General features: G+C 39.9%; 1 protein-coding gene across 1 annotated transcript; it reads left to right on the forward strand.

Annotated features, from left to right (window-relative positions):
- On the forward strand, positions 1-25,711 carry LOC132097690 (monocarboxylate transporter 1-like). The gene is made up of 5 exons (XM_059503564.1): positions 1-151; positions 15,462-15,746; positions 22,741-22,884; positions 22,999-23,793; positions 24,278-25,711. Exons 2-5 carry the CDS (start codon positions 15,530-15,532, stop codon positions 24,514-24,516), a joined length of 1,395 nt encoding a protein of 464 aa, XP_059359547.1. The 5' UTR covers positions 1-151; positions 15,462-15,529; the 3' UTR covers positions 24,517-25,711.
- The last annotated feature ends 1,839 nt before the right edge of the window (positions 25,712-27,550 follow it).

Raw genomic sequence — 27,550 nt, forward strand, 5'->3', positions numbered from 1 at the left:
GTGCAGCAGGGTTCCTTTTAGAGTCGACTGGATGGAAAACTCACGGAGCCATTCAGAGCACTCCCATGCTGCTCGGTGAACCGGGGCTGCAGTGAACACCGCAGACGGATCGCGTGAACTTACAACCGGAGTTGGTGAATTAAAAGCGCAGGTATGTGTTTCATGGATGTATTGGTAAGAAAATTGTGTGAACAACATGGTCTTACTGGAACGAGAAGGGGTCGATTTAACTGCGCGTCTTGATCTTTATCACAATGAATTAAACTGAACTCTGAGTCTAGAGGGTGCAAGCAACACTTCTCTTTGTGATATCCTCTCAATGTTTCGGGTGAGTTGCATCATTCGCGATGTCGCAGTACGCGCAGACGTGTAGATTGAGACATTGCGCCGATATGAGACAGAATAGTGGGCAAATACGAGGTATGTAACCAATATCACGGGGAAAGACCCTTTTCTTAAAACCAAAAAGCGGATCTCCATTGTCACATTGGTCGCCATTTGAATATATCGCTAAGCGCGCGTGTAACGCTCTCACGTGCGCAATGAAGGAGTGATGATACTAGAGGGAAAAGTAAAACTCAATTAAATTATAATATTTTCTAAAACATATATTGTTTTATCATGTTGAACAGTTTTTTTTAATTATTTATTTGAATATCGGGGGTTATTCTGAGGAATGGGGAAAGTATAATGTCTGGACCAAAACCTGATGAGATGCCTACCTAAAATATTTAGCAACACAGTCCTGTCCAGTGTGTTAGCGTATATAATATGATCCCCTAAAATTCCATCTAGGCAAGATTTTCAAAGGTTTTTGAGACATTTTTGAGTAGCTTTCTTTTCAGGGAAAAAATCTACAGTCCTATTTCTTCTCAACTCAAGTAACTTGTAGATGGGTAGCAAGTAAGGGCCCTGATGATGGTCTGACTACAGAAACCTGCTACTTGCATTAACTAAATTATAGATCATCTTGCTTTTGTGAGAGAATTAAAAACTTATAAGCAAACTCCACTCTGCTTCACTTGTATATTTGGGTCTAAAATGGCAAAAGGAAAATACCAACATCAAATTCATTTTTAAATGGACAATGGATTATTTTAAAGAGCATCTGATTTGGTTTATGAGCTTTTTATTGCATGCAAGTTATTTCATGAAACTTTTTATTTATGAAAGTTTCAACATCTATAATGTTGCATCATGAGCTTATTGATATAATCAAGCTAAGGTTAGATGTAGGTTACCACAGACTGAACCAAATATAGGTCCCTACTCAATAATGTAGGAATAGCACAAAGAAGAGAGGAGCAATGGCTGGTAAAGACATGTAAGAGAGATTAAAACAACCAGGTGTTTACATAAATAAGGACATCATACAGATGTTGCAGTAACACTGTGCTGCTTATAAATGCATTTCTGACCCTTGCATATTACAGCATGGTTGCTCTTCAGTAACCAGAGCCATTAATCTTTATGGAGCAAAATTAGTGCCACTTAATACTCTGGGTGGTACAAGATAAAGGTATTTGCATGCCAGAAATCTGATATGAATTTGAGTCTATGTAAATTGGATTGAGGCATGCACACCAGTTCCCCTAACCGGTATCTAAAAACAATATTTTACAAAAGAGCAACTTATACGTCTTATCAGTAGTCGCGTTCTGATGCAACTTCATGTTCAACTTTTGCCCCCATTGAGAGTCTGACAATATTCCATCAATGAAAATGGCTTTGTATTGCAGTAATGTTTGCTCAAAAGTCCATTTGACTGAGGTGTTTTCGTGTTGTTTAAGGTCCCTTTCACTGACGTAACATTCAACGTGATTTGACGTAAAGTTCACCGTCATGTCTGATTTGAAATTGATCACAAGGACAAATGTTGAGGTTGTGGAAGGGAGGGGAAATGGTTCAGCTATTCAAAGGGGTCACGAGACTGATAAAGAGCACACAGTTAAATTGATTTGTGTAAGGTGCCAAACCCTCCATCTAGCACACAGTTATGGCTATTATATTTTTTTACAGGTATTGTTTAGTTATTTTTGTTGCTGAGACAACCACAAGCTAATTATAGTTTTGTTCTGTGACAGTTTGGCAGATCTACACGTGTAGTGTCACAGGCGGTGTTCAATAGTGGTTTGTGTGTGTGTATGGTTCTGTGTCCTCCTATGAAGTGGCAATTGAATATGACAGAAAGGTCATTCTATTGTTGGATAGCTATGCTGCAAACTCTGCTGCATGTCAGAGATTTAACTGCATCCACTCTTCGAGTTGATGGTTGTGACATTCAGTTTTGGATGTGGTTGGGAGTGTTTTGGGTAACTTAAAGCTTGTGAGTTGATGGAGAGAAAAAAAAAACAAATTAAAGATGAAATACTTGAGGGATATATTATGAGCTTTAAGACAAGACTCCACTCGTTAATTAGAGTGTGAGAAATCAAGTTGGAGAATGGAGAGTAAAGGAAATGAAAAGCCAGGAAATTTAAATGAGAATGGAGGGCCAGGAAGGTGTGTATGGCTTGGGGCCGGTCTGTCTGGCTATTCCACTGTTCTCTTGGTGATAAATGTTATTTCTTTTGAGATGCGCACACACTTGTCAACATCATTAAAGCAGTGGTTCTCAACCTATTTGACTCTAAAGCCCCCCACAGTCCATAACAATATCCGTAAGTCACATGACTTTTCATATTGTTTGTGATTTACTGGATAGGGGATTTATACACTTTATTTTAAGGTGTCCTTGTTACAGTGTAGTTATACATTTAAGTACTGAGTAATATCAATTAACTACATGTACTTATGGTTTAGGGTTCAGTTTAGGGTTACTTGCATAACATTTTGCATAAATTGTTATTATAATAGTAAGTACATGTAATGCAGTCTTTCCCACAGCCTTACGCTCTATTTGTGCTAGCACTCCCTTGCTCCCATATATAAATATTAGGGCTGCACAGTTAATTGAAATGGAATCAAAATCGTGATTCAACAGAACCTGCGATTGTCCTGTGTATCTTCCAGAGAAGCGCTGTTCTGTGATCAGCAGTAAATCTCCATCTGAAGGTCAGGGGGCGCTCTCGCGCTGAAAGAAGAAACCCAGGAAATGTCCATCGCTGCAGCTGAATAAACAGAAGATTCAACTGCTTTCATTGATTTAATGTGACTAATAAACACACGACTACGACAATATATAGTTTATCAGAGTTCTTCTTCTTATTTTATATTAAAATAAAGTATATCTATAATGCAGTGCCGTTATCACCGATTCGAATACTGCTAACTATGCTGCATGGCTTATTCTGTGTAAGAAGTCACATCATCGCACAGAAGGAGGTTTTAGAGGTTAGAGGTTTCTTCAGTAACGGCTGTATACAAAGCAGTGCCGAGTTCACAAACTCTGATTTATCAGGCATTACTCGCAAGATGGAATGAAAATGACATAGGTTTTTCTTTTGAAAAACAGTGATATAAAAACACCCGTGGCGATTTTTGAAACTTGCAGTGCTCATATTTATTCAACAAAGTCAAAGCCTTTTGGAAAATCTATTTGTGGCGGTCAGTTTTGATATTGTGTACAAATATCTCTTTAACAAATGTAACAAGGACACCTCAAAATAAAGTGTTACCAATTTTTCAGTACATTTTTACATGTAATTGCAATGAAGAGGAACTTAAATTATTTTAATTCTGTTCCTCACACAAAGTTATGGAATGGCTCAAGGAAACATTAAAATATAAGAGGGATTACTTCTGTGAAAACAGCTTTTTTTATTTAAAGTTTAAAGCATCAGTCCCCATTAATTACCATTGTCAAAGTCATTTTCGTATTTGGGTTAACATATTGCTTTAACTCACCGCCTCTCCTCACATGTAAACGTTTAGTGTGCATTAGTCAAATGTTTCCTCGTCTGAGCCCTGAAGAGACAGATGTTTTGAAGTCAGAAACAAATGAATGACAGGGGAGTGTTTAAACCCACCTCTCAGTCTTTGAGAAGACAAGTGATGTTAATGTCTTTGTGTATGTGTAAGTGCCTGTTAATTTTTATTATTTTTTATGGTTATTCCTTAATTGTTACTGTGTGTGTGTGTGTGTGTGTGTGTGTGTGTGTGTGTGTGTGTGTGTGTTACTTGTTTCACTGTTAATATGTGAATCAGGGTCATAAGTATGGTTCTCTGTGAAATGAGTTGTTGTGGGCCCACTTTTATATTTCTATTAGATGTTATACAGAGCAATAAACTGATTTTAGAAGCAAATAACCTGGTATGAATGTTTGTGTGTATATATTTCTTTTGTCGTGACATTTGGTAATCTCGAAATTGGTACTGAGAACCGTGGATTTTCACTGGTATCAGTACCGAATACGGAAATTTTGGTACCGTGACAACACTATTTGGTTATATGTATGTATGTATGAATGAATAAAGTCATTCATTACCATCCTTACTACTTTGCTGAGAGTGAGAGGAGAGGGAATGTGGGACTGTTGCAAGTGTAAGTCTATGTATGTCACACACTATGTATCAGTTAATTGATTTCATGCTTGATTCACTTGTTATCTGTCACATAGAAGTTGGGCGCTCCCTATCAGATTTATTCAGAAGAGGAAATGGTGTGAAGATTTCTTCAGGGTTGTTGCAAAAATACTCTTATATTTTATAGTAATTTTTACTCATGTTGTCATTTCGTATTCTTCCTTATGCTTTCCTTTCTACCAGGGAGCACCAAATGAGCAATTTAAATAATGTTCTGGTCATTCTTTTCTGTATAATTATATTCTAAACATTACTTTCTAAGTCTTCTGAAGCCATACAATACATGATTCATTCATGAATCAGTTCTCTCATTAGCTCACGTAAAGGGGGAGTATTTTCAATAGATAAAGACTTGGGCCTAAATTTCAATATGTTCAACATAAAAATATAGTATGGGTTCAGAAGTCATACTTTAATAATGGTTTTGCTTTTTTGAACCTTCAACGCTCCTTTGTGATGGTAATTTATGTGTGTGTGCAAGTTAGTTATATATGAGGATTTTTGTGTGTGTGTGCAAGTTAGTTATACGTGAGGATGAGAGTAGTTTAGTCACACTGTTAAAATGTTCAGTGCATCCTTCTCTACATAAATTTTGACCTGACGTCTTTAGCCTAAAGGATTAAGCTTGAAGGCCTATGTACACATTTTCACACTTCCCCCCCTGACATTTGTGACTGTTAAATGACTAATCATTTACACTTGCAAATTCTCAGATCAGGACATTTCTGGAAATATTCACTTCCTCCTTTTGAGATGCAGCCAGCTGCCATCCATCTATTATCTTTTGTTAAAAGATCATTAAACTGATGGTTTACACCACTTATGAACTAAAATAGGCAATAATAGCTATTACTTTGATTTAAACAATGTATGTATAATTTAGCAAGTGGTGTCCAGATAATGTCTGGAAATTAAAATGGTTATTTCACATTATGCCTTGTTAACTTTGGGCAGTCCAGCCTTAGGTCATATAGGCTAATGAGTCAAAGACACTGCTCCATCAGACTGGATATAAAAGGTCAAATAGTGCATTTTGTATTGTGGGATACAGTATCCTCCACTGTTCTGCAAAAGTCAAATAGGTTATGTTTAGAAATAGTAAGAGTAGTATTTACATAGGTGATTATAATAGCAGCTCTAAACTGGTTGAACATTTAACATATTTCTATAGCATTAAGAGCTCTAGAAAGCTATAATTGGCCATATTTCATCAGATTCAGGATTCAGGTGTAGTTTGTGTTTGTATCTCCATGGATGGCTGTAGTGGTGATGTAGGCATCAGATGCATGATGCAGAGTGATTTTTATCCTCTTATGTACTAAATTCAGTACACAGCAGAAGTAATGGAGGAGGATATGTGTAAGTATGGGACAGGTGTTTAGTCAAATGTAGGTCTCGGAACAGTTGATTATGACAGACAGCATTGTATGCGCCAAATTATTTTTATTCCTGTACTTGCATTGATCTTCCCTGCCCAGCATACATCAAGATGAATGTCAAATTTTATATGTTGTGTACTGAATAATAATATTTTTTTATAATAATAATTGCATGGAAGCAATTCTGCTAATAAAAAAAAAAAAAAAAAAAAAGATTTGTTTAGGTTAGAGTTGAACGAAAAAGCTGAAACTGCAGCACCAAATGTTGTTGAAAAAGCCATAAAATTACTTTTCAGTTTCTAGAAACAAGGTGAAAATCCATTGAACAGAAACTGTTACTTTAGTACCTTGTAACATTTTTCTTTGACATAAAGCAGCATGCACGTGAAATGATCCAGGTTTAATGTAGTTTATTTGATGCCATCTGTCGACTAAAGGCCCCAGTATACTTCAAACAAAGTTTTTTTTTCTTTGTTTGGGGGAAAAAAACAAGTTTGAAAAGTCTGGGCAATGGCATTCTGTTCCTCTTCAGGAACTCGAGCTGCGTCGAAGCGCTTTGGGGAATGCGTTCAGCGTACGCGACTCTGAATATCGTGTGTAATCAGTCCAATGGAAGGGCGTGACGTCACCGACGTGGTGACGTAAGCGACCAGGAAGCTATAAAAGCACGTGCCACGCAGCTGGCGTCAGCTTCGCGTCTTTCAGCAAGCGCTCTGTGTGTGAATGTCATTTGTCTTGTGAGTCTTATTTACTGTTGTCTGTCCAGTTAAAAGAGCTCCTAGACATGCCAAAAAGCAAGGCGAAAGTTAAGCATTCAGATGGCGATTCCAAATCGCGTTATAGGCTGTGTGTTCCTCCCTGCCCGAGATATATAACGGGTGGGGATACACACAACCTGTGCGTGGTTTGCCTGGGTTCGAAGCACGCTGAGTCGGCTCTCGAGGGGGCCGACTGCCCGCACTGTGAGCGAATGTCGGTGCGGCTGCTTCGTTCCCGGAGGGCCCTCTTCGAGGAGGGGGCCTTCGCCAGCATTCCCCGCGGTGCTGGTCCCGCTTCTGCCGAGGCAGAACAGCGGCTGCAGTCGTGGGGTTCGCAAGTCGATCTGGTAGAGGGAATGGAGACGGGCCAGTCCCTATCTCCTTCCACTTCTGCCAGATCCGGCACCCAATCCCTAGAGTCGGAAGCACGCACAGCGGTTCCTTCCACTCAGGGTGAGGGATCGACGCTCCGCCTCTCTTCCTCCGAGGAGGTCGATGTGGAGTCGCTCGATAGGGATTCGCCACCCCACTCGCTACAGTATGAGGAGCTCTTAGAGGTGGTTACTCGCGCGGTGGCCAAATTAAGTATCGATTGGCCCGCCGAAAAGTCTACCGAACCGCAGAGAAGCAAGCTGGATGAACGCTTCCTGCGCGCGAGTCAGCCACCTCCCAGCCGGGGCCTTCCATTCTTTCCCGACCTGCATGATGAGATCGCCAGGTCGTGGAAACGTCCATTCTCGGCCCGCCTCTACATCCCCTCGTCTGATTACTACGGAAATGTAGTGGGGATGGGAGAGCACGGTTATAGAGCGATGCCCCAGGTGGAACAGACGCTTGCGAGTTATCTGTCCCCTGGCGCGGCATCGTCTCTGAAGGCCCCGGCATTGCCCTCAAAGCCACTAAGAACAACTTCGGCTTTGGTGGGCAAAGGGTATGCGGCTGCAGGTCAGGCTGGTGCGTGTCTGCACACCATGGCGGTGTTACAGGCGTACCAGGCCGACCTGCTCAAGGAGCTAGACGAGGGAGAGGAGATCAAGTCCCATGATATTTCTGAATTAAGAAGGACCGCTGATCTCTCCCTCCGCGCCACCAAGGAGACCGCCCGAGCGATTGGGCGGTCCATGGCAGCTATGGTGGCCGCGGAGAGGCACTTATGGTTGACCCTGTCCGATATGAAAGAACGGGACAGGGTCTGCCTCATGGACGCCCCGATCCAGCCGACTGGCCTGTTCGGCAACGCAGTTAATTCTGTCGTCGACAGGTTCCAGGAGGCCCGCAAACAGGCGGCGGCGTTCCATAAGTTCCTCCCTCGTCGCTCCCTCGGGGCATCTGGGAAGGAGATGCCCCAGCCGCACCCTAGCTCCTCACACCGCGAGGCCCAGAAACAGAGCGTCGCCTCTCGTGCTCCTCCGCGTCGGGAACGAGAGTCTCAGCGACGCTCTAGGCCGAGGTCTTCTAAGCCCAAATTAGATTTAAGGGCGGTTATCGAAGCTAAGAAGTCCTCGGCCAAGAAACCCTGACGCCAATGGCCCGGGGTTTCAGAGGGCAGCCTCCGCTGGGGTAGAACGGTACACACCGCAGTCCACGGTGCCCGTTCCACCTCAGTGCCCTCTAGGGGTCGTTCTGCCAACCCTGCCAGTGCTCCAGGGCGCAGCGGCCCCGGGCGAGCATCGTTCTCAGTATCCTCCGCCCGTGCGCTTAGCGGGGCTGGGACGCTCGCCGCCCCTGCGGGGGTCTCTTACACCAGAGGTCAGTCTCGAGAGACTGATTCCCTTAGTAGATTATTTAGCAGCGTGGAAACTACTGCCAAATGTATCTCGTTGGGTCCTGCATATAGTAGAAAAAGGCTACCGCATTCAGTTCGGCTCCGTGCCGCCTATATTCAACGGGGTCGTTCACACGATAGTGGGCCCCGGGCAGGGTCTGGTTATGGAACAGGAAGTGAAAACCCTATTAGAGAAGGGGGCCATCGAGGTGGTCCCTCCTCAGGACAGGGAGTCCGGATTTTACAGCCGGTATTTCATAGTTCCAAAGAAGGATGGGGGGCTGCGTCCGATTATAGACTTGAGGGTCTTAAATCGCTCAGTTATGAGACTGAAGTTCAGAATGCTCACAATCAAGCATGTTGTAGCTCAGATCAGGTCCGAGGACTGGTTTGTCACGATAGATCTCAAAGACGCATATTTTCATATCTCCATCCTTCCTCAACACAGGAAGTTTCTGAGGTTCGCTTTCGGGGGCGAAGCCTACCAATATCGAGTACTTCCCTTTGGCCTCGCACTCTCACCCCGCACGTTCACAAAGTGTGTAGATGCGGCTCTGGCCCCCCTGCGCACGCAGGGCATCCGCATTCTCAATTATATCGACGATTGGTTGATTTTAGCTCAGTCAGAGCAGATTGCGGTTCGACATCGAGATGTCGTTCTCGCACATATGGGGGAGCTGGGTTTGAGACTGAACGCCAAGAAGAGTGTACTTTCTCCGGCTCAGAGAACCACCTATCTAGGCGTAGTATGGGATTCGACCGCGATGCAGGCACGATTGTCCCCTGCTCCTATCAAGTCGATCCTCATCTCAGTCAAGAGAGTCAGGGAAGGCCAGTCACTCACTGTCAAACAATTTCAGAGATTGTTGGGTCTGATGGCAGCTGCGTCCAACGTGATACCTCTTGGCCTGCTGTACATGAGACCCCTACAGTGGTGGCTCAAGACCAAGGGATTTTCCCCGAGGGGCAATCCGCTTCGCACTATCAAGGTCACGCGGCGCTGCCTCCGTGCCTTAGACATGTGGAAGAAACCTTGGTTCTTGAATCAGGGCCCGGTGCTGGGAGCTCCTTGTCGCCGTGTGACACTAGCGACGGACGCGTCCCTCACCGGCTGGGTGACCACCCTGCCCGTGGTCTGTGGAGCGATCGCCATCTAACGTGGCATATCAATTGTCTAGAAATGCTAGCAGTTTATCGTGCACTGAAGCACTTCCTCCCAGACCTGAGAGGTCACCATGTGTTGGTGCGCTCCGACAACACATCAGTGGTCTCTTACATCAACCACCAGGGCGGTCTGCGTTCGCGCCCTTTGTACAAGCTGGCGCACCAGATCCTGGTGTGGTCCCAGAACAAACTCCTCTCATTAAGAGCAGTATATATTCCTGGGAAGTTAAATATGGGAGCAGACATACTGTCGAGGCAGGGGCCGAGGCCCGGGGAATGGAGACTTCACCCACGGGTGGTAGATCAGATATGGAGAGTGTTTGGCAGGGCTCAAGTAGACCTTTTTGCGACTCAGGAGACGTCACAATGTCCCCTCTGGTTCTCTCTAGTTCATCCAGCTCCTCTGGGACTGGACGCTATGGTACAGACCTGGCCGAGGCTTCGTCTGTACGCTTTTCCCCCTATCGCTCTGCTTCCGGGAGTTCTGGCGAGAGTACACCGGGACGGGGTCCGTCTGTTATTAGTAGCCCCGTTCTGGCCGGGCCGAGTATGGTTCTCAGATCTAGTCTCGCTCCTCGACGGCTCTCCGTGGGAGATACCGATCAGGACAGACCTACTCTCACAGGCGCAGGGCACGATAATTCACCCTCGCCCAGAGTTGTGGAAGCTGTGGGTGTGGCCCCTGAGGGGGCACAACTGGTAGCAGCTGGTCTCTCAACTGAGGTTGTGGAGACCCTACTCCAATCCAGAGCTCCCTCTACGAGGAAACTGTACGCCCTGAAGTGGAAGCTTTTCACTTCATGGTGCAGAGACCGCCAGCTAGACCCAGCAAACTGCCCAGTTGGTACAGTTCTAGAGTTTCTACAGGCTAGGCTCTCTGCAGGGTTGACCCACTCTACTCTGAAGGTCTACGTGGCGGCCATTGCGGCCTACCACACCCTTCTCGACGGTCAGTCTCTGGGAAGACACCCCCTAGTTACACGTTTCCTCCGCGGTGCACTGAGGCTGAGACCTCCAGTACGGTCCCGTATTCCCCCGTGAGACTTGGTTGTGGTGTTAGAGGCTATGTGCAAACCCCCGTTTGAACCTATTCAAGATATCTCAGACAGACATCTCACACTTAAAACCTCTTTTCTGTTGGCTATTACCTCTCTGCGGAGAGTAGGAGATCTTCAGGCCCTCTCGATGGCCCCTTCTTATCTTGAGTTTGCACAAGGCATGACTAAAGCGTTCATATACCCTCGAGCGGGATATGCTCCCAAGGTTCCCTCTGTTACACCACGACCTGTAGTGCTGCAGGCCTTCTGTCCTCCTCCCTTTCGGGAGCCCGACCAGGCGAAGCTAAACTGTATGTGTCCGGTTCGAGCACTGGACGCATACGTCCACAGAGCTGCCCTGTGGAGAAAAACTGACCAATTGATACAATTAATACATTTGTTAGGTTCTATGGCCTAGATATGCCAGTCACTCCAGGCGCTTCTGTCCTCCTGTCCTGAGCTGTGCTCTTCGGATACACACCAGGCAGGGGTTTGGTAGTCTGGCGGCGTTAGGACTCGTTCCCCAAAGCGCTTCGACGCAGCTCGAGTTCCTGAAGAGGAACGTCTCTAGGTTACGTATGTAACCCTAGTTCCTCGAGGGAACGAGACGCTGCGTCTCGGAGCCATACCCCCGGCACCCCTGCCGGCGCTTGCTGGTACTCGAAGCTGATGCCAGCTGCGTGGCACGTGCTTTTATAGCTTCCTGGTCGCTTACGTCACCACGACGGTGACGTCACGCCCTTCCATTGGACTGATTACACACGATATTCAGAGTCGCGTATGCTGAACGCGTTCCCCAAAGCGCTTCGACGCAGCGTCTCGTTCCCTCGAGGAACTAGGGTTACATACGTAACCTAGAGACGTTTTTGAACATTCCGACACCCCTGCGCTGCTGGAGACAGGGTGTAGATTAATGTAAATGTGACTCCCAATGCTCGCCCATATCCCCTAAACAAAACAACGATGAAATGAAGTGTAGGCAATCTAGGTGTGAGAGTCAGTATATTATAGACAAAAGAATAATGATTAGCAGCAGTTCAGAGTCAAGTATCATGTTTGCATTAAAAAAGAACCATCCCATTAACAAAATCAGTCCTTTATGAGAAAATAAAACACAGGTTTATTATTGTATGTTCGTTTGGCATTTCATTTATATTGTATACCCTTTAAAAAGAACTACGGCAGTATACTGCTGGTATGGTGTAATGTTTATTTGAAACGCATGTATTTGGTACTTAATACCTTATATATTTACTCTTTGCATGGCTTTGGAAAACTTGTCTCGTCAAGCTTCGTTGCAATTTCTTTCTAGGATTTAAATGCGTAGAATGAGAAACAAACCGGGGAAAAAATTGCATGTTAAATAAGGTGGAGTTTTTGAACAGTCCCACCAACTGTGTAATCATCAAGGACCAATGAAAGCTCGAAGAGCCAAAACAAACTGCCCCAGAAAGTTTGCATTGGTCTGCTGTTTCGAACTGTCGAAATGAAATAAAAATGAACTTTGGCCTGATTTTGTTCGAAATTGTTATATCAGTTCATTCTTCGATTTTGTTTAAAGCATATCGGGGCCTTGACTGGTCGACCATCCTGACCTCTTCCTACTTGAGATTTAAACACAACACCTGACCTACACTGAGTTGGTAAGTTTTGGACATTAGCTCTCTTTTAATGCTGATCTCTTGTCTCGTCACATGCACAAGATTGTCATCTCTCAACCTTTGACTAGTCAGCATCCTGCAGCCCCAGTGGAGAAATATTAGGTCGTAGCCTTTACTGTTGAGAGCCTGACTGATATACACACACACACACACACTCACATGTGTCCACAATGGAGAGCAGTTCAGGACATCCACAGACTCTCAGGAGACCACAGAACCAGCAGCCTGTCCAATACTGCAGTCTCTGGAGAAAAGGACCTCTTCATTGTTTAATTGGGCCATAATGAAGCATGCTGGGAGATTTACAAATATTTAATATAAGCCTGGTATTCACTGTCTATAAAAAGATCCCAATTCAGAGAGATTAAAACAAGCAATTTGTTACATAAATATGGACATGTGCATCATATAGATGTTGCAGAAACATTGTGCTGCCTTTAAATGCATTTCTGACCATTACATATTACAGCATGGTGGTTCTTCAGTAACCAGAACCATTAATCTTTGGTTATGTTTTTGCAAGGACATCATACATTTTATTAATTATTTATAAATAACTGTACGGCAGTTAAGCTACATTGCCCTTCTGAGGGCATTTGCAAAGTCAACGGAAAACAGAAACGCTTATTTGAAGTCTTAACACACACACACACACACACCCCTTAGTTTTTCCTGTCTCAGATTTCAGCCAGATTAAATGCATACGTTTCTGCAGCATTAAAAGAACAGCAGGTAGGAATGAACCAGTTTTATGTGTGAGGTGATCTGGCATTCTGCTGGGGTTTCTGTCTGAAGTGTGTTAGGAAACAGATCAGCATTTTAAAGTACTCAAGTCTGCAGATGTTTCGAAACTCGTATGTTTTATTAGTTCGTGTAAGAGACAGTATCCAAATGAAATCACCAAAAATTACAAATCAGCAGCTTGTGAAGGTGATTGGCATATTTGCAGACCAATTAGGATTAAGAGGAGGGTTTAATGCGTCAAAATAATACACCAACACCAATCTAACTGCAGATGTTTGTATATTAGACCGCATAAATACAAGAGGTTGAATTCACATACTGGAGTGACACAAAATAAAAATTTACTCAATGCAGTTGAGTAATACAAAATTTCTTAATGCAGGTTTCTGGTCTGTGAACAACTTTATTTATTTATTTTTTTGCACGTTATTCCATTGAAGCCTGACATTTCCGATGTGATTGACAGTTTTCATGCAATAACATAAAAATATTATTTAAATATATAGTCAAATCCCACCTTTTTCATTTCACCCAGAAACAAGAAGTTTAAAATGGTTTGCAAATGGCAGTTCACATTGAATCCTGCTTGTACTTTTTTGGACAATAATTTAAGATTTGGCAAGGCAGAACATACAGTAGTATAGTTGTGTAAATATTTGTGAGAGCCAGTAAGGACTTTATCCTAGCGCCAGTGGAAGCTGCTCTTTGAAATAGTTCAGCGGGAGTTTCTTTCTCCGAACATGAGTGTCCAGGATTTCAGTGTTGGCAGTGATGGAAAATGTGTTCTAATTCTTGAAGAGCGAACAGCTGCTTCGATATTTCAGCGTCTCATAAATCATTATCTATGTAACTCTCCAATATTTTGGCTGTGTATAACATAACATTGATGCTCTTCTAAGAACATCATGTGCCCTAATGTCAAAAGAGAGACATGCCTTTAATGTTAAACCAATTGGTTGGTCAACTTTGATGTCAGTCAGGTGGTCTGAGACTGGAGGTCCTAGCTGTGTCTGGTGCCATGACAAAGCTGTGCTCTCACAAATTTGTGACAATCATTTTTCAAATGTATAGATGCATCTTGACTTTGCTATCTCTCATATTTGTACTGACTTAACATACAGTAACAGGGTTAGTCTCGGTTCATCTCTCTTGAACTTTTCTTGTTTAGCACCAGTTTACATTAACCATCACTGTACTATTTATGCCAACAAACACTGCCCACTGCATTGGATTTCACCAACAATTAACCAAAACGGTGAATGGCGTGGGTGTACTGTACACTGTCATGCTTTCAGTTTTTTTCAGACAAGCATCAGCAGGCCTTGTCAATTCCTATGATTCTGCAAATACCATATGGCCTTAAACCGGTTTAACACAGAATGAAACTATGTTGTCATGCTTGCTCAGACATAAAGTATATAATACTTTAATTAATTCATTTCCTCTAGGGCTGGGCGATTATCATAAAATGTTTCATATTCTCTATTTATTTTTTTAAGTTGAAGTCAGCTTTGTGTATCTTCAGCACAGTTTGCAGTACATGCTTCAATATTAAAAAATATTACTTTTTTATTTTCCTCTTAGAAATGCACATAGTCAGTATTAGTAACTTGAGTTGGGATGCAAATGTAAATTTATGTTCATTATCAGATACTATAACATCTGTAAAAATGTTTTTAACAATCTAATTTTATTATGGTGAAATATAAGTTTTATTAACATTAACTGTTAGTCTTCCATAGTATCATACATTTAGAACATGACGACCAGAGATATAAAACACACACATAGCACCTCAATACCATGGTCAGCAGTCTTAATACATTTAGTATGAATGCACATCTATTGGAGCGCTCGGGTAAATTCTGCCTGAAGCAACAGTGAGAGGACTTGATTAAAATTGGAGTCATTACCCCAATCTGTTTGATCCTTTCTGATACATTACCCTTCTTCAACTCTGAGGCACTTGGAGTGATTTAGCCTCCACCTCCCTGAGCTCACATACCAGTCTGAGAACATGCCTTTCATGCTCAAATGAATGTTTTCTGTGCTCTGGAGCCTAAGGGACTCTGTTCAGTGGAATTAAAGACTGTGTGTGAAGGCATCTGAGCCTATTCTCTACATTACTTGTGGGGGAAAGGACATTTGATGTGTCCAGGTCTTGTATGTTTGTGTATTTTGACATCATCTCAGTTAAATAGTAACTGACTAAAGCAGTTAGATTCAAACTACAAGCTGTTTACACAGTGTTTGTGTTCACGCTTTGTTCATTCACATGGTGTGCTCTTGCCCTGTCCACGTGGATAACTTTTCCTAAATTGGATCTCATCCAGTGTGGACGAGTATCTGACATTGTGTGACTGTGAATCATCTTTTCCAGTCTGTCCTTGTGTGCATTCTCCTAAATTATTTTCTTTTTTTTTTTCCAGTCTTGATTCAGTGTGTTTGAAGCTCAGCTGAACCTTCTTCTGTTCGTCGTCATTGTCAGTGTGTGAAGATGCCGCCAGCGACAGGAGGGCCGGTGGGCTACACTCCTCCTGAGGGAGGCTGGGGCTGGGCAGTGGTGGTAGGGGCCTTTATCAGCATTGGCTTCTCCTATGCCTTCCCCAAGTCCATCACAGTGTTCTTCAAAGAGATCGAGGTGATCTTCAATGCCACCAGCAGCCAAGTGTCATGGATCTCGTCGATTATGCTGGCTGTCATGTATGCAGGAGGTCAGTTCCATTTACTACTGTCACTTCTGTTCATCCTTGTACTTACTGTACTTATTTATTTCTCTGTGATAATTAGATTTAGAATTGTATTTATTTATTTTGCAATTACACATAAACATGCTATCCTACACCCCTATGGGATATTTTGTAACATTGGTAATCAGTGTTTGGAGAAGTAGGAAAAATAAGTTTATAAGTTTGGGGTTGATAAGATTTTTAGTTTATAAAAACTCTCATATATATATAATGTCTGCTTAATCATGCATATTTAATAACATGTTTTTGTCTCAAAAACTTGTGATTTACTATTTATATTGTGTAATTTTCTAGCACATTTCTCTTCCTGTCGAAATTGAATGCCATCCAGTTGATGTGGCCAATTGAAATTCACACATTAAAAGTAGAGCCCGATCAATTTTTTTTTTTGGGACCAATACCGATATTAGGGAGTAAAAAATTACTGATACCAATATAGTGGCCGATATTCTTTATGTGTGGGCTATATTATTGTACAGTATAGTTCAAAGATTGGACACACTTCCAATTTGTGTGTCCAAACTTTTGACTGGTACTGTATATAGAATACAGTCTATAACCTACATATATATATATAAAACATTTTTTTGCAATGATAACTCAAATGTGGTGATCAAACACTTATGATGTGACAAACATAGGCAAATATAGTGGAGGCAGGGTATTTAACAATTTAACAATACACTTTATTCTTCAAATTGAGTCTGACATTAGTGCAGTTAACAGTAAACTTCACTTCTCTTATTATTAATAACACAAATAAAATAAAAAAGAACTTGAATTAAGAAATTAAACCAGGCAACTGTGTAGGGGAAACCAACGGGAATAGGTTTATGCAGGAAGCACAGCTTCTCCAAATGTAAACAACTCAAATTTATAAATAATAATAATAAACATGCAGAACATTTTAACATATTTAAATCTTCTTTTTGCAGTTTAATATTCACAGACACGTGTATGCATGTATATGTGTGCGTGTGTGTGTGTGTGTATAATATATATATATATATATATATATATATATATATACGTATGTATATATATATATATATATATATATACGTATGTATGTACCGTATTTTCCGGACTATAAGTCGCACTTTTTTCATATTTTGGCTGGTCCTGCGACTTATAGTCAGGTGCAACTTATTTATCAAAATTAATTTGACATGAACCAAGAGAAAACATTACCGTCTACAGCTGCCAGAGGGCGCTCTATGCTGCTCAGTGCTCCTGTAGTCTAACACTGAGCAGCTTAGAGGGCCCTCTCGCGGCTGTAGACGGTAATGTTTTTTTTTCTCTTGGTTCATGTCAAATTAATTTTGATAAATAAGTTGCACTTTCTAAATGAATGTGACTTATAATCCATTGCAACTTATATATGTTTTTTTCCTCATGACGTATTTTTGGACTGATGCGACTTATACTCATGTGCGACTTATAGTCCGAAAATACGGTATGCATATATATATACATATATCTGTGTTTGTACTGACCTGTTTTTTATTTATTCAGCAAAAATGAGAAATTACATGAAATTCCGTGTTATAAAGTCAATTCCGTTTTTAATACTGGATTCCACAATTCCGTCCATGTTTTCTGCATTGCGGAAATCATAGGGCCCTACTAAAGTAGCAAACGAATATAAGTTCATTGTGACAGTAAAAGATGGGGACGTTATTGTTTATTTACTTAGCATTGAGTCTCTCTAACTAGGTGACAATATAGCGTTAAATCACCATTCAACAGACTCAAGCCACCACCGCGCAGAAAGATACGAACTTTTCAATCTGCTATGTTACTGACGTATTGTGGTTGACCGATATATCGCCAAGATTTTCAAATATCGTCACTGGCCGTTAAGTTTTTCTGCTTGGCCGATGTGTTCAAGGCAAACTTTTATTTTGACAATGCACCAGACTTTTATTTTGACGGTGCTGAGAACTGCAGCGAGCAGTTTTTTAACCTTGCAAACTTAGTCGAATCCAGCTGAGAGATCTTGTGAAGTGTTAATTTTTATGCAGCAGGATTGCATGTTCTCTGTGTGACAGTCAGTCCGTGTGAACTGAATGCTTTCAACTTTAAACTTGTAATTTAAAATTATGCTGCGCTTTATGCATTTGCCCACTGTTATATTCATGTCATTTTCTCTATGCTTTGTATGTAAAATGAATGTTAACCTAGCTTTATTTGAAAAATATGATTCCCAATGCACACAAACTTCCCAGAATACCAAGTGCCCTGTTGGTTACAGTGTTTACTTCCTTTTTAATTATATTTTTATTAAATGTTTATTTATTTGTGAAAATACTTTGTCATTATACTTTGATTATTTTACACATTTATTTGTATTTATTTATTTGTATCCATTGTCAAATTATTTACAATTTCTTAAATATTAATAAATATAAAATATTTTAATAAAAATATATAAATATAAAAAAATTATATCGTTATATATTGGCTATCGTCCCCCTGCTTTACAGGATATCGACTGTCAAAAAAAAAAAAAAAAAAAAAATATTGGTCGACCACTAATCATATCATCATGCAAAACTAAGAATTAGAATCATTGTAATGTGACGATCAAATTTAGGTGAGGGTGTGTATAATGGATAATTTGAAGCAGTAGTGACAGGCTCAACAATATCGGTCAGACTCTAATTAAAAGGGGCCCAATTGTAATTTGTGACATCACATCCTTGTTTGACATCACATCCTTATTCTTATGCCCATCTGGATGACAAAACAGGGTTTTGTACATGTTATTAATGTACTAAAATTAAATGCAGTACAGAGCGTATTAATAAATATGTACATACTATGTACAGGCAAGCAGATAAACCCGGAATATGAACACAATGAGCAAAAATTTTATGTTAAGCATTTTAAATCGAAAACGACAACTTTAATGAATTTGCAATTTAGTCCATGACATTCATATTCTGGGGTCATCTGCTCACCTGTACTACAGAGTGTGCATCATCAGTAAACTGTATGCTGTGTGACCATAGTACATTATGCCACTTTAAGCATTTTAAATTGCCCAGAACTTCTAGTTTGTATACATATATTTCTTTTAATAGAGTATCTAAATATTCATGGTTTGAATTGGATGGAAAATTGACAGGCCTGTGCTGCGGTTCAGTGAATGTTGTGCCCTCCATTTCAGTAAAATGAGAGTTGTTCAATTCTGTATTTTGGGTGCCGGTCTCTCTGTAGATGTTTTATTTCTGTTGGGGTTGTGTTCTGGTTGAAATAAGGTCAGAACTGAAACAGCTGTGTGGTTAAACCCCGACACGCTTTTTGTACTGTTGTGCACTGCAGGGCTGTGCATCTGTTTGTTTGCTTGAAGTTTTCCTTTAGTGAAACTGGTTTGGTAGAGGCATGTTTAAACTGGTTTTCTAATGTTTCCTGATGTTCTTCCAGGTAATCACCCAGAACACTATGCTGATCAGTTGGTTAAACCACACTTTACTTCTTTGTAGTTAATTTTTTGAAAAGCATGGCGATGGAAAAGGCATTTGAGACACCTAGTTAGGTTGATGGGCAACAAGAAGGGACTGCTGGGAAGAAGTTTTGGTTTATGGTTTGAAGAGTTGAGTCGCTTGATGCCACACTAGGGAGGATACAAACACAAACATCTAGTATGACTAATATTTGCAGTCAACTGACGCGTAAGTGCATTTGGGTGAGGACGTTGTAAAACTGATGATGTCACTTCCTGAAAGAGAACATGTGGTTTCAGTACACTGACTTCATTATGTTCATGAGGCTCTGCACGTAGCCTGAACACAACATAGAGGCTCTTCCAGTCACCTATAACCTGAGAAAGGCAGAGAGAGAGAGAGAGAGAGAGAGAGAGAGAGAGCGCAAGTGAGCGAGGTGTTTTTTTTTTTTTTTTTTGCACCAGGTGGTGTAAATGTGCATATCTTTGAAAGTAGAAGTGTAGTAAATGTAAATGTTATGAATTATTGAATTATTACCTGATGAATTAATGAATCTTTTTCCCCCCTTTTTTTTTCTTCTTTCTGTTGACAACAGGATATGAAACAGGATATGATTTTTACTTTACAAAATTTGTATCCAGCAAGTATGCATTTAAGTGATTTAATTTATAATAACTTTGAAGAATTATATTTCAAATAAATGCTATTCTTTTGAACTTTGATAATATTGAATATTTCTTGAGCACCAAATCAGCACATTAGAATGATTTCTGAAAGATCATGTGACACTCAAGACCAGAGTAATGACTGCTGAAAATTCAGCTTTGCCAGCACTAAAATGTAAGTTTTTAAATATATTAATAGTCATTTTAAATTGTAATAATATTTCACAACATTACTGTTTACAATATTTTTATGATTGAAATGTGGCCTTAACTTTCCTGCACTTCCTATGCATTTGCCCACTGTTATATTCATGTCATTTTTCTCTGTGTTTTTTTATGTAAAATGAGTGTTAACCTAGCTTTATTTGAAAAATTATTCCCAATGCACACAAACTATTCAGAATACTGAGTGCTCTGTTGGTTACAGTGTCTTCCTTTAATTATATTATGTGACCCCAAACTTTTGAACGTTATTGTATATTTTCTGCCTTTTTATTTAAAAAAAATTGTATATTAAACATTTAAAATACACTGCAAACAGTGCAGCTTATAATTAGTTATATTTATTTATTAATTTACTTTTGTAGTAATGTGAAATTGTCAAAAATGAGTTTATCACATCTTTCATTTGACCAAGAGGTCGATTTGTGACCTTTAGTCCCTGTATTGGTCAAACACTTCGTTGCTGTAGAATTTGCAGGTGAGAGTTCACCAAACTTGAACTTTAGTATGAAGCAAAATGAGATCAATACCAGCGATGAGGGATTCCCAGACTTATTGTCTGCTGAACCCTTTTGACATGAAATATTTACTTTAATCCCCATTTAAAATTCATATTTAAATGTAACAGCCTATTTGCATGTCTACATTTCATTGTTGTTCATGGTCACAAGCGTTTGATTATTCTCCAGTGTAAGTGGGACTCGTGCACTGCTGCTCCTGTAAGTTGTGCATTTTAAATTCTCTTGGTAAAACTAAAAGCAGCCCTCAGACTCAATATCTAAAACGTATCCAATGGTAACTCTCACGTCTCTCAGAACCAGTTTATATAATCGTGTGTGTGTGTGTGTGTCTATTTGAATCACTGCCGTCTTTGTCTCTTTTTCGGCTGGAAAGGATGGCCTGTCTGAATAAATTAATTCGAGAAATGTGACTGGGGGACAAACAAATTGCTTTTAACTCTGATTGGCCGTGTGAAACGTACGAGAGAGTTCCTCCTCCTGATGATAGATTAGCTTTCATGGCAAACCGGCACGTGCAAAGTTTGTAGATATTTAATTTTATAAACACAAGAGTTTCTAACATTTTTGGTGTCTATACATTTCTGTACACTATTCATCAAGCCTTATTGAAAGCTACATGACATGTTAGCATTAGCTGGAGTTGTAAGTACACAGTTCTATTTGCTATCATTTAAAGGTTTTAGTTACCATGTTGGGCACACAACCACTTTTTAAAGGCTCTGGTGTCTCGCCTTGAAAGTGAAGTTATTCATCTCTGACGCTGCTCTAAATGTCTCGCCTTGAAAGTGAAGTTATTCATCTCTGACGCTGCTCTAAATGGAGCCGTTCACAAGAAAAGTAGAGCAGTTTTGAGAATACCTGCATTTATTACTGCACCAGCCCAGGAGTGAATAAATACTATATTTAAGTATTCCTTTAGTATTGCTAGCAGTTGTGTATTTGTGAAGGAACTTCCATTGATTGTGTCGAGTAAAGGAAGGTCATATAGGCTGAGTTAACTCAAATGAACACTGGTCTGCCACGCACTGAGACACAGAAATAGCAAGTTCCTGTTCTGGTCGCTGGAGGTCAGCTTGATTCTGCTGATTAAGATTTTGTCCTTCTCAGCACCTCAGCTGATCACATGTCATGTGAAGTATCACAGTTTCCTTCCTCTGAACCGTCTCCTATGTCCTCCTGCAGTCCGAGTGGCATGAACTGTGAATGGCTCCTGTCGTGATGCCATCTAGTGGTGTAACTGTATGATTGCCTCATTAAGAGTACAAAATGCGTCCTCCCTTACGAAAATTAACCGATTTTATTATAGTAAAAGTAAAATAACTTATTTTTTGACGTGTTGATTACCATTTCTATAACCAGTTTTACCACATATACCATGATTAAACCACTGTTAGTTTAGCTAAAACATGGTTACAATGATTTTAACTACAGTAACCTTTTGTTGTTGTTTTTGTTGTAGTAAAATCATAGTTGATTTTCAAAAGGGGTAAAAGATTATTATTATTTTTTTCAACAAATTGTGAGTAAAATTTCAGCATCAGCAGGACAAAAATATTGTATGATTCTAGTTATTAAATAATGAATTTTTTGCAACCCTGTGTGGTGTTTTTCTGTATGTATTTTCCTTATGTTTTTTTTTTTATTTAATTAAAAAATTATACTTTAAATGTACAAATTATAACCATTTAATTTAGTTAATTTTTATAGGTTTAGCTTTTTGTTTTTACTCCTGTTTTTAATCCAACTGTTTTCGCTCAAGTTGACGAGTTTTGTTAAAACTAGATATCAATTGAACAGAATATAAAACAATTACAAAATTGTTAACCATTCTGGTGTGTGTTTTTTTTTATTCTATATTTTATTGTTTTAATTTAATTAATACAGTTTAAAACATATTTATTTCTAAACATTAGGTAAGCATGAATGTAATTTATATTTTATTTAAAAAAAAATACAATGGGTGACGGTTGCCAATTTTGATTTCTTTTAGCCAATGTAGGGTTTTTTTTTTTTTTGTAAAGCACCTGTTTTCTCTTAGGTTTAAGTAAACCTCATAACATAATGAATATAAAACTCTATCTAACAAGTGTTCTCTCAACAGGACCAATCAGCAGTATTCTGGTGAATAAGTTTGGAAGTCGGCCAATCATGATTGCTGGGGGCTGTCTGTCTGGCACAGGGTTAGTCGCCGCCTCCTTCTGTAACACCGTGGAGGGTCTGTACTTCTGTGTGGGAGTTATAGGTGGTAAGTACACTGAATGACTGATCATAACGATTCAGAGACCTGAAGGTCGAGTGAGTACAGTTAAATAATAAAAATATCAGAAATCAGTTTTCTCCTCCTCTCATCTGTTTCTAGGCCTGGGTTTGGCTTTTAATCTGAATCCGGCATTGACCATGATTGGCAAATACTTCTACAAGCGCCGGCCAATAGCTAATGGCATCGCAATGGCGGGCAGCCCAGTGTTCTTGTCCACCCTTGCCCCGTTGAACAGCTGGCTGTTTGATCAATTTGGGTGGAGGGGCAGTTTCCTCATTCTGGGTGGAGCTTTGCTGAACTGCTGCGTTGCGGGGTCACTAATGAGGCCCATTGGACCAAAAGCACAACCTGTCAGTCCAAAAGAGGATGGCGAGCCCAAAGGTCAAGAGAAAAAGACATGCATGCAGACCATCAACAGCGTCCTGGATCTGACCCTGTTCACTCACAGAGGATTCCTGCTGTACCTGCTCGGAAACGTCGTCATGTTCTTCGGCCTCTTTGCACCACTTGTGTTCCTCAGTAACTATGCGAAGAGTAAAGAGATCTCCAAGGATAAGGCTGCATTCTTGTTGTCCATCCTGGCCTTCACCGACATGATCGCTCGGCCGTCCATGGGCCTGGTGGCCAACACTCGCTGGGTCCGGCCACGTATCCAGTACTTCTTCGCCGCATCTGTGCTGTATAATGGCGTCTGCCACTTGTTGGCACCACTCTCCACCGATTACGTGGGTTTTGCCATTTATGCAGTGTTTTTCGGTGTGGCATTCGGCTGGCTGAGTTCTGTGCTGTTTGAGACTCTCATGGACCTGGTGGGCGCTCAGAGGTTCTCCAGTGCTGTCGGCTTGGTGACCATCGTGGAGTGCGGGCCTGTGCTGCTGGGGCCTCCGATGCTGGGTAAGACCGAGTGTCAATCCTTTTCACTTAAAGGTCCACACAAAAATGGCCATTTACACACACTCATGTCATTCCAAACCAGCGACATAAGATTTAAGAAAGTTGGTAACCAAATGACGGTAAATGTGATTTTTTTTTGGGGGGGGGGGTATCAATATTAAATATTGATATATCTTAAAAAGTAATGCTGTCAAACGATAAATCACATAAGTTTCTGTTTGCATAATATATGTGTGTACTGTGTATATTTATGTATATAGACACACACATACAGCATTTTTTTAGAAAATATTTTATATATATATATATATATATATATATATATATATATATATAAACGTAACATATTTTTCTTAAATATATACATGCGTGTGTGTGTGTGTGTGTGTGTGTGATATTTTTAGCTTTACATTAATTACTGAACATCATGATAAAATATCATGTTCCAGTGAGTGTGTAAATTTTTCCATTTCTTCTCTTGCAGGAAAGCTCAATGATGATTATGGTGATTATAAATACACATATCAGGGTTGTGGAATCGTCCTGGTGATTGCCAGCATATTCTTGTTTGTGGGAATGGGAATCAACTACCATCTGTTGGACAAAGAGAAGAGGGTGGAGGAGAGAAGAGCAAAACAGGAAGAGAGGGATGCTGAGACGAATGTAGACAATGCCCTGATCGAGAAGGCAAAGGAGGCGGATGGAGATGCATCGGATGCATAAGCTGACATTGCCAAATGGAGGAAATGTTATTTGCACACACACCAACAACCTGTCTTCCAGTTTTAACCATCCAAAATGATAATGCATCACTTAATGATTCAGCCAGTGTTTAAAACAGCACAAAGGCCTTTGATGGCAAGAAATTCTCCTTTATGCAATCTCACACACGTCAAATGTTACTGTCATTCTCCCAACATTCATACGGGAGTGTCTTCATACCTTAATGTCACAATTCACCTTTTTGTGTATATATTATAACCATTATGAGAACATTCCTAGATTTGACTCCAGAATAACAGTTTATAAAGCTTTAAATTAAACCACAAAATGGCCATTTCAAAATATTTTCGGAGAATTATGATGTGTGACATTTAAGGTAACATACACAGAATTTGTCAGTTCAAGACATGGAAGAAGAAATATTTCACTCTAATGTCAATCTTCCATCTTCAAAACATAGTGTTAAGTTTTTTGTATGTGTATGTAGTCTTCCCTATTCTGACTGGCTGGTAGAAAATAGTGCCAGGATTTGCTGGACTGCCATATAAAGGCAAAGAGCAGAAATTATGTCAAGACTGACCGTTTTTTTTATTTTTATGGATTGATTTGATATCAGCTTTTGTGCTCTAAACATTTAGTTAAGTCCCTTGTGTCACTGGACTCGGATTCACTCATGAAATAGGGACAAAATGCCTTTGCATGGCTGAAGAATTCACGATTTGTTTCCATGGCAGTTTAATGTATTTTATTTTTGACAGGCTGCTTCCTGCTCTGGTGATCTCGAGATCTCACACTGGTTATCAAAATCTTTACTCTCTGTACTGTAAGCATTAAGCTTTAAGTACTGTAAGCATACCATTTTTAGGAACTACAGCAGACACAATATTGCAACGGTCTTTTTTTCTTTTCTTTTTTTTGTCTGAGGCCGTTCTCACTTCTTCACATGGAAAGACTGCTAGATGTGCTTCAGCTTTTACGTTTCATTTAGCATTAATGAAGACGATGAGTTTCACTAGGGTACATTCAAATAGGGGATCCTTTTACAAGTGTTTTAACTTGCTTTTTTGACCACGCTGTTCTTAAATGTCTAGAAACAGTTTTAATTACGGTTGCCAACAGAACCTGTGCCTTGATGAGGTGCCTTTCTATCTACATGCAGGTTTTATTTGTATTTGAACGGACATACGTGTAAAAATACTAACTCCTGAACCTTTTTACAGAGCTTTCTGCAATGTCAAGAGGATTTGTAATGATTTTAATTTGATCGTCTTATAGTAATTAGCTTTTTGTGTCAGGTTAAGGAAGAGTAGATTGCTTAATTTCAATTTGTTCCAGCAATAAAAGCGCTACTGAGTTTGCGTTGGCTAGAAATAAAGGCGACTTCTATTCAAGTTCTGCTAGTGTTAACCCACACTCACCAGGGAATATTCTTGAAGTTTCTCAAGCTATTTTAATCCTTCTGCTTTTTAGATTCGCTGAGCATGTGAAAAACAACACGACTCTCAGGTCTGCGAAAAGAACAAGATTTAACAGCGCTCAAACATATATCAGTGACAGTGAGTGAATTTCAGGTGAAAACATTGAAACAAAGGGAGGAAACACCACCACCTGCTGGCTGCTGTGATTCATTGCGACACTGCAGCCAAATAGCAGATGAATCATATGTGGTTTCTGTGTAGTATTTTTTAGAAACCTTTTGTTTCAGCAATAGTAAATCTGTTCTAGTGTCGTTGTTTAGTCACAGTATATGGCATTTTCTGGATCGTGCACGTTAATCGGGTACATTTAAGCTGAAATTCATACTCTTGCGTAATGCACACGTAGCATTAATTGGTGCAAGCCAATAGAAATGTATCAGTGTGGGTCCTGAGGGGATGTGCGCTTGTATAAAGTTCTCTGGTAATGTAATCTCCGAGCTCGTCGTAATAGCAGCTGTGAGACAAAAAGCAGAAAGAAGCAGGGCAGTGTTAAAGACTTTATCTCAGAAAAGATCAGAATCGCTGCTCCGACTGCACTTCTGTTTACAGGATCTGAGCTGTCTAAACTCCACTCCACTGTGTGTGCAGGTGGATTTCTTATTAGTGTTGGTAACTGTGTGAAGGAAGATACTGCTATATAGAGAAAATGGACCACCATAAGAAAATGCATTGTGACGTTAGAGGGCAAAGCTTTTTTACTCTTCTCTTTTAATTTTTCCATGATCGTATGTCCGCTTTTAATTGTGGGCCGAAGTAACAGAAGTAACACTAACCAGCGTGCTTTCAAAACTTCTGTCAGCTAGACAGTTGTGTGAAGTGAAGAGAGACGGGTAGCAAGTGATTCCATTAAAAAAAACCTCACGATTCATGATTAATTTCAGAGAGCGTCTCCCTGATAAAATTCTAGAATTTTTTTGTCAATTTGAATAATTTCACGTTTTGATGTTTTTTGTGTGGATGATCAAATCAATAAAACTTTTAAAAAAAAAAATGTAAATGTGTTATTACTGTGAGTGAAATATATAAATTCTGATAAAATAATAATTTGGGCTATGTGCACCATGATGGGGCTGAAGGAAAAGATATCACAAATGTGTGTGTGTATATATATATAATATATATGTATATATATATATATATGTGTGTGTATATATATATATATGTGTGTGTGTGTATGTATATATAATATATATGTGTGTGTGTGTATATATAATATATATATGTGTGTGTGTGTGTATATGTGTATATATGTATGTATATACATGTATGTGTATATATATATATATATACATATATATATATAGGCTATGTATAGCCTATGTATATATGTATGTTTTTAATTTATTTTTTTACTTTTTAAAACCTACTCTGATAAATATTCACTAATTTGTAGACATTTACTTTTTTTATGGTATCACTTCCTTATATTAATTGCATCCGCTTGTATTCTCATTTGCAAGTTGCCTTAGTTAAAGCATTTGAATTTGAATAAATGAAATGTAAACTTTAAATATTTATAATGTTTGACAACTTGTCCTAGCATGCCTGAAAACAGT

This window comes from Carassius carassius, chromosome 21 (genome assembly GCF_963082965.1).
Source record: "Carassius carassius chromosome 21, fCarCar2.1, whole genome shotgun sequence".
Classification (NCBI taxonomy): domain Eukaryota; kingdom Metazoa; phylum Chordata; class Actinopteri; order Cypriniformes; family Cyprinidae; genus Carassius; species Carassius carassius.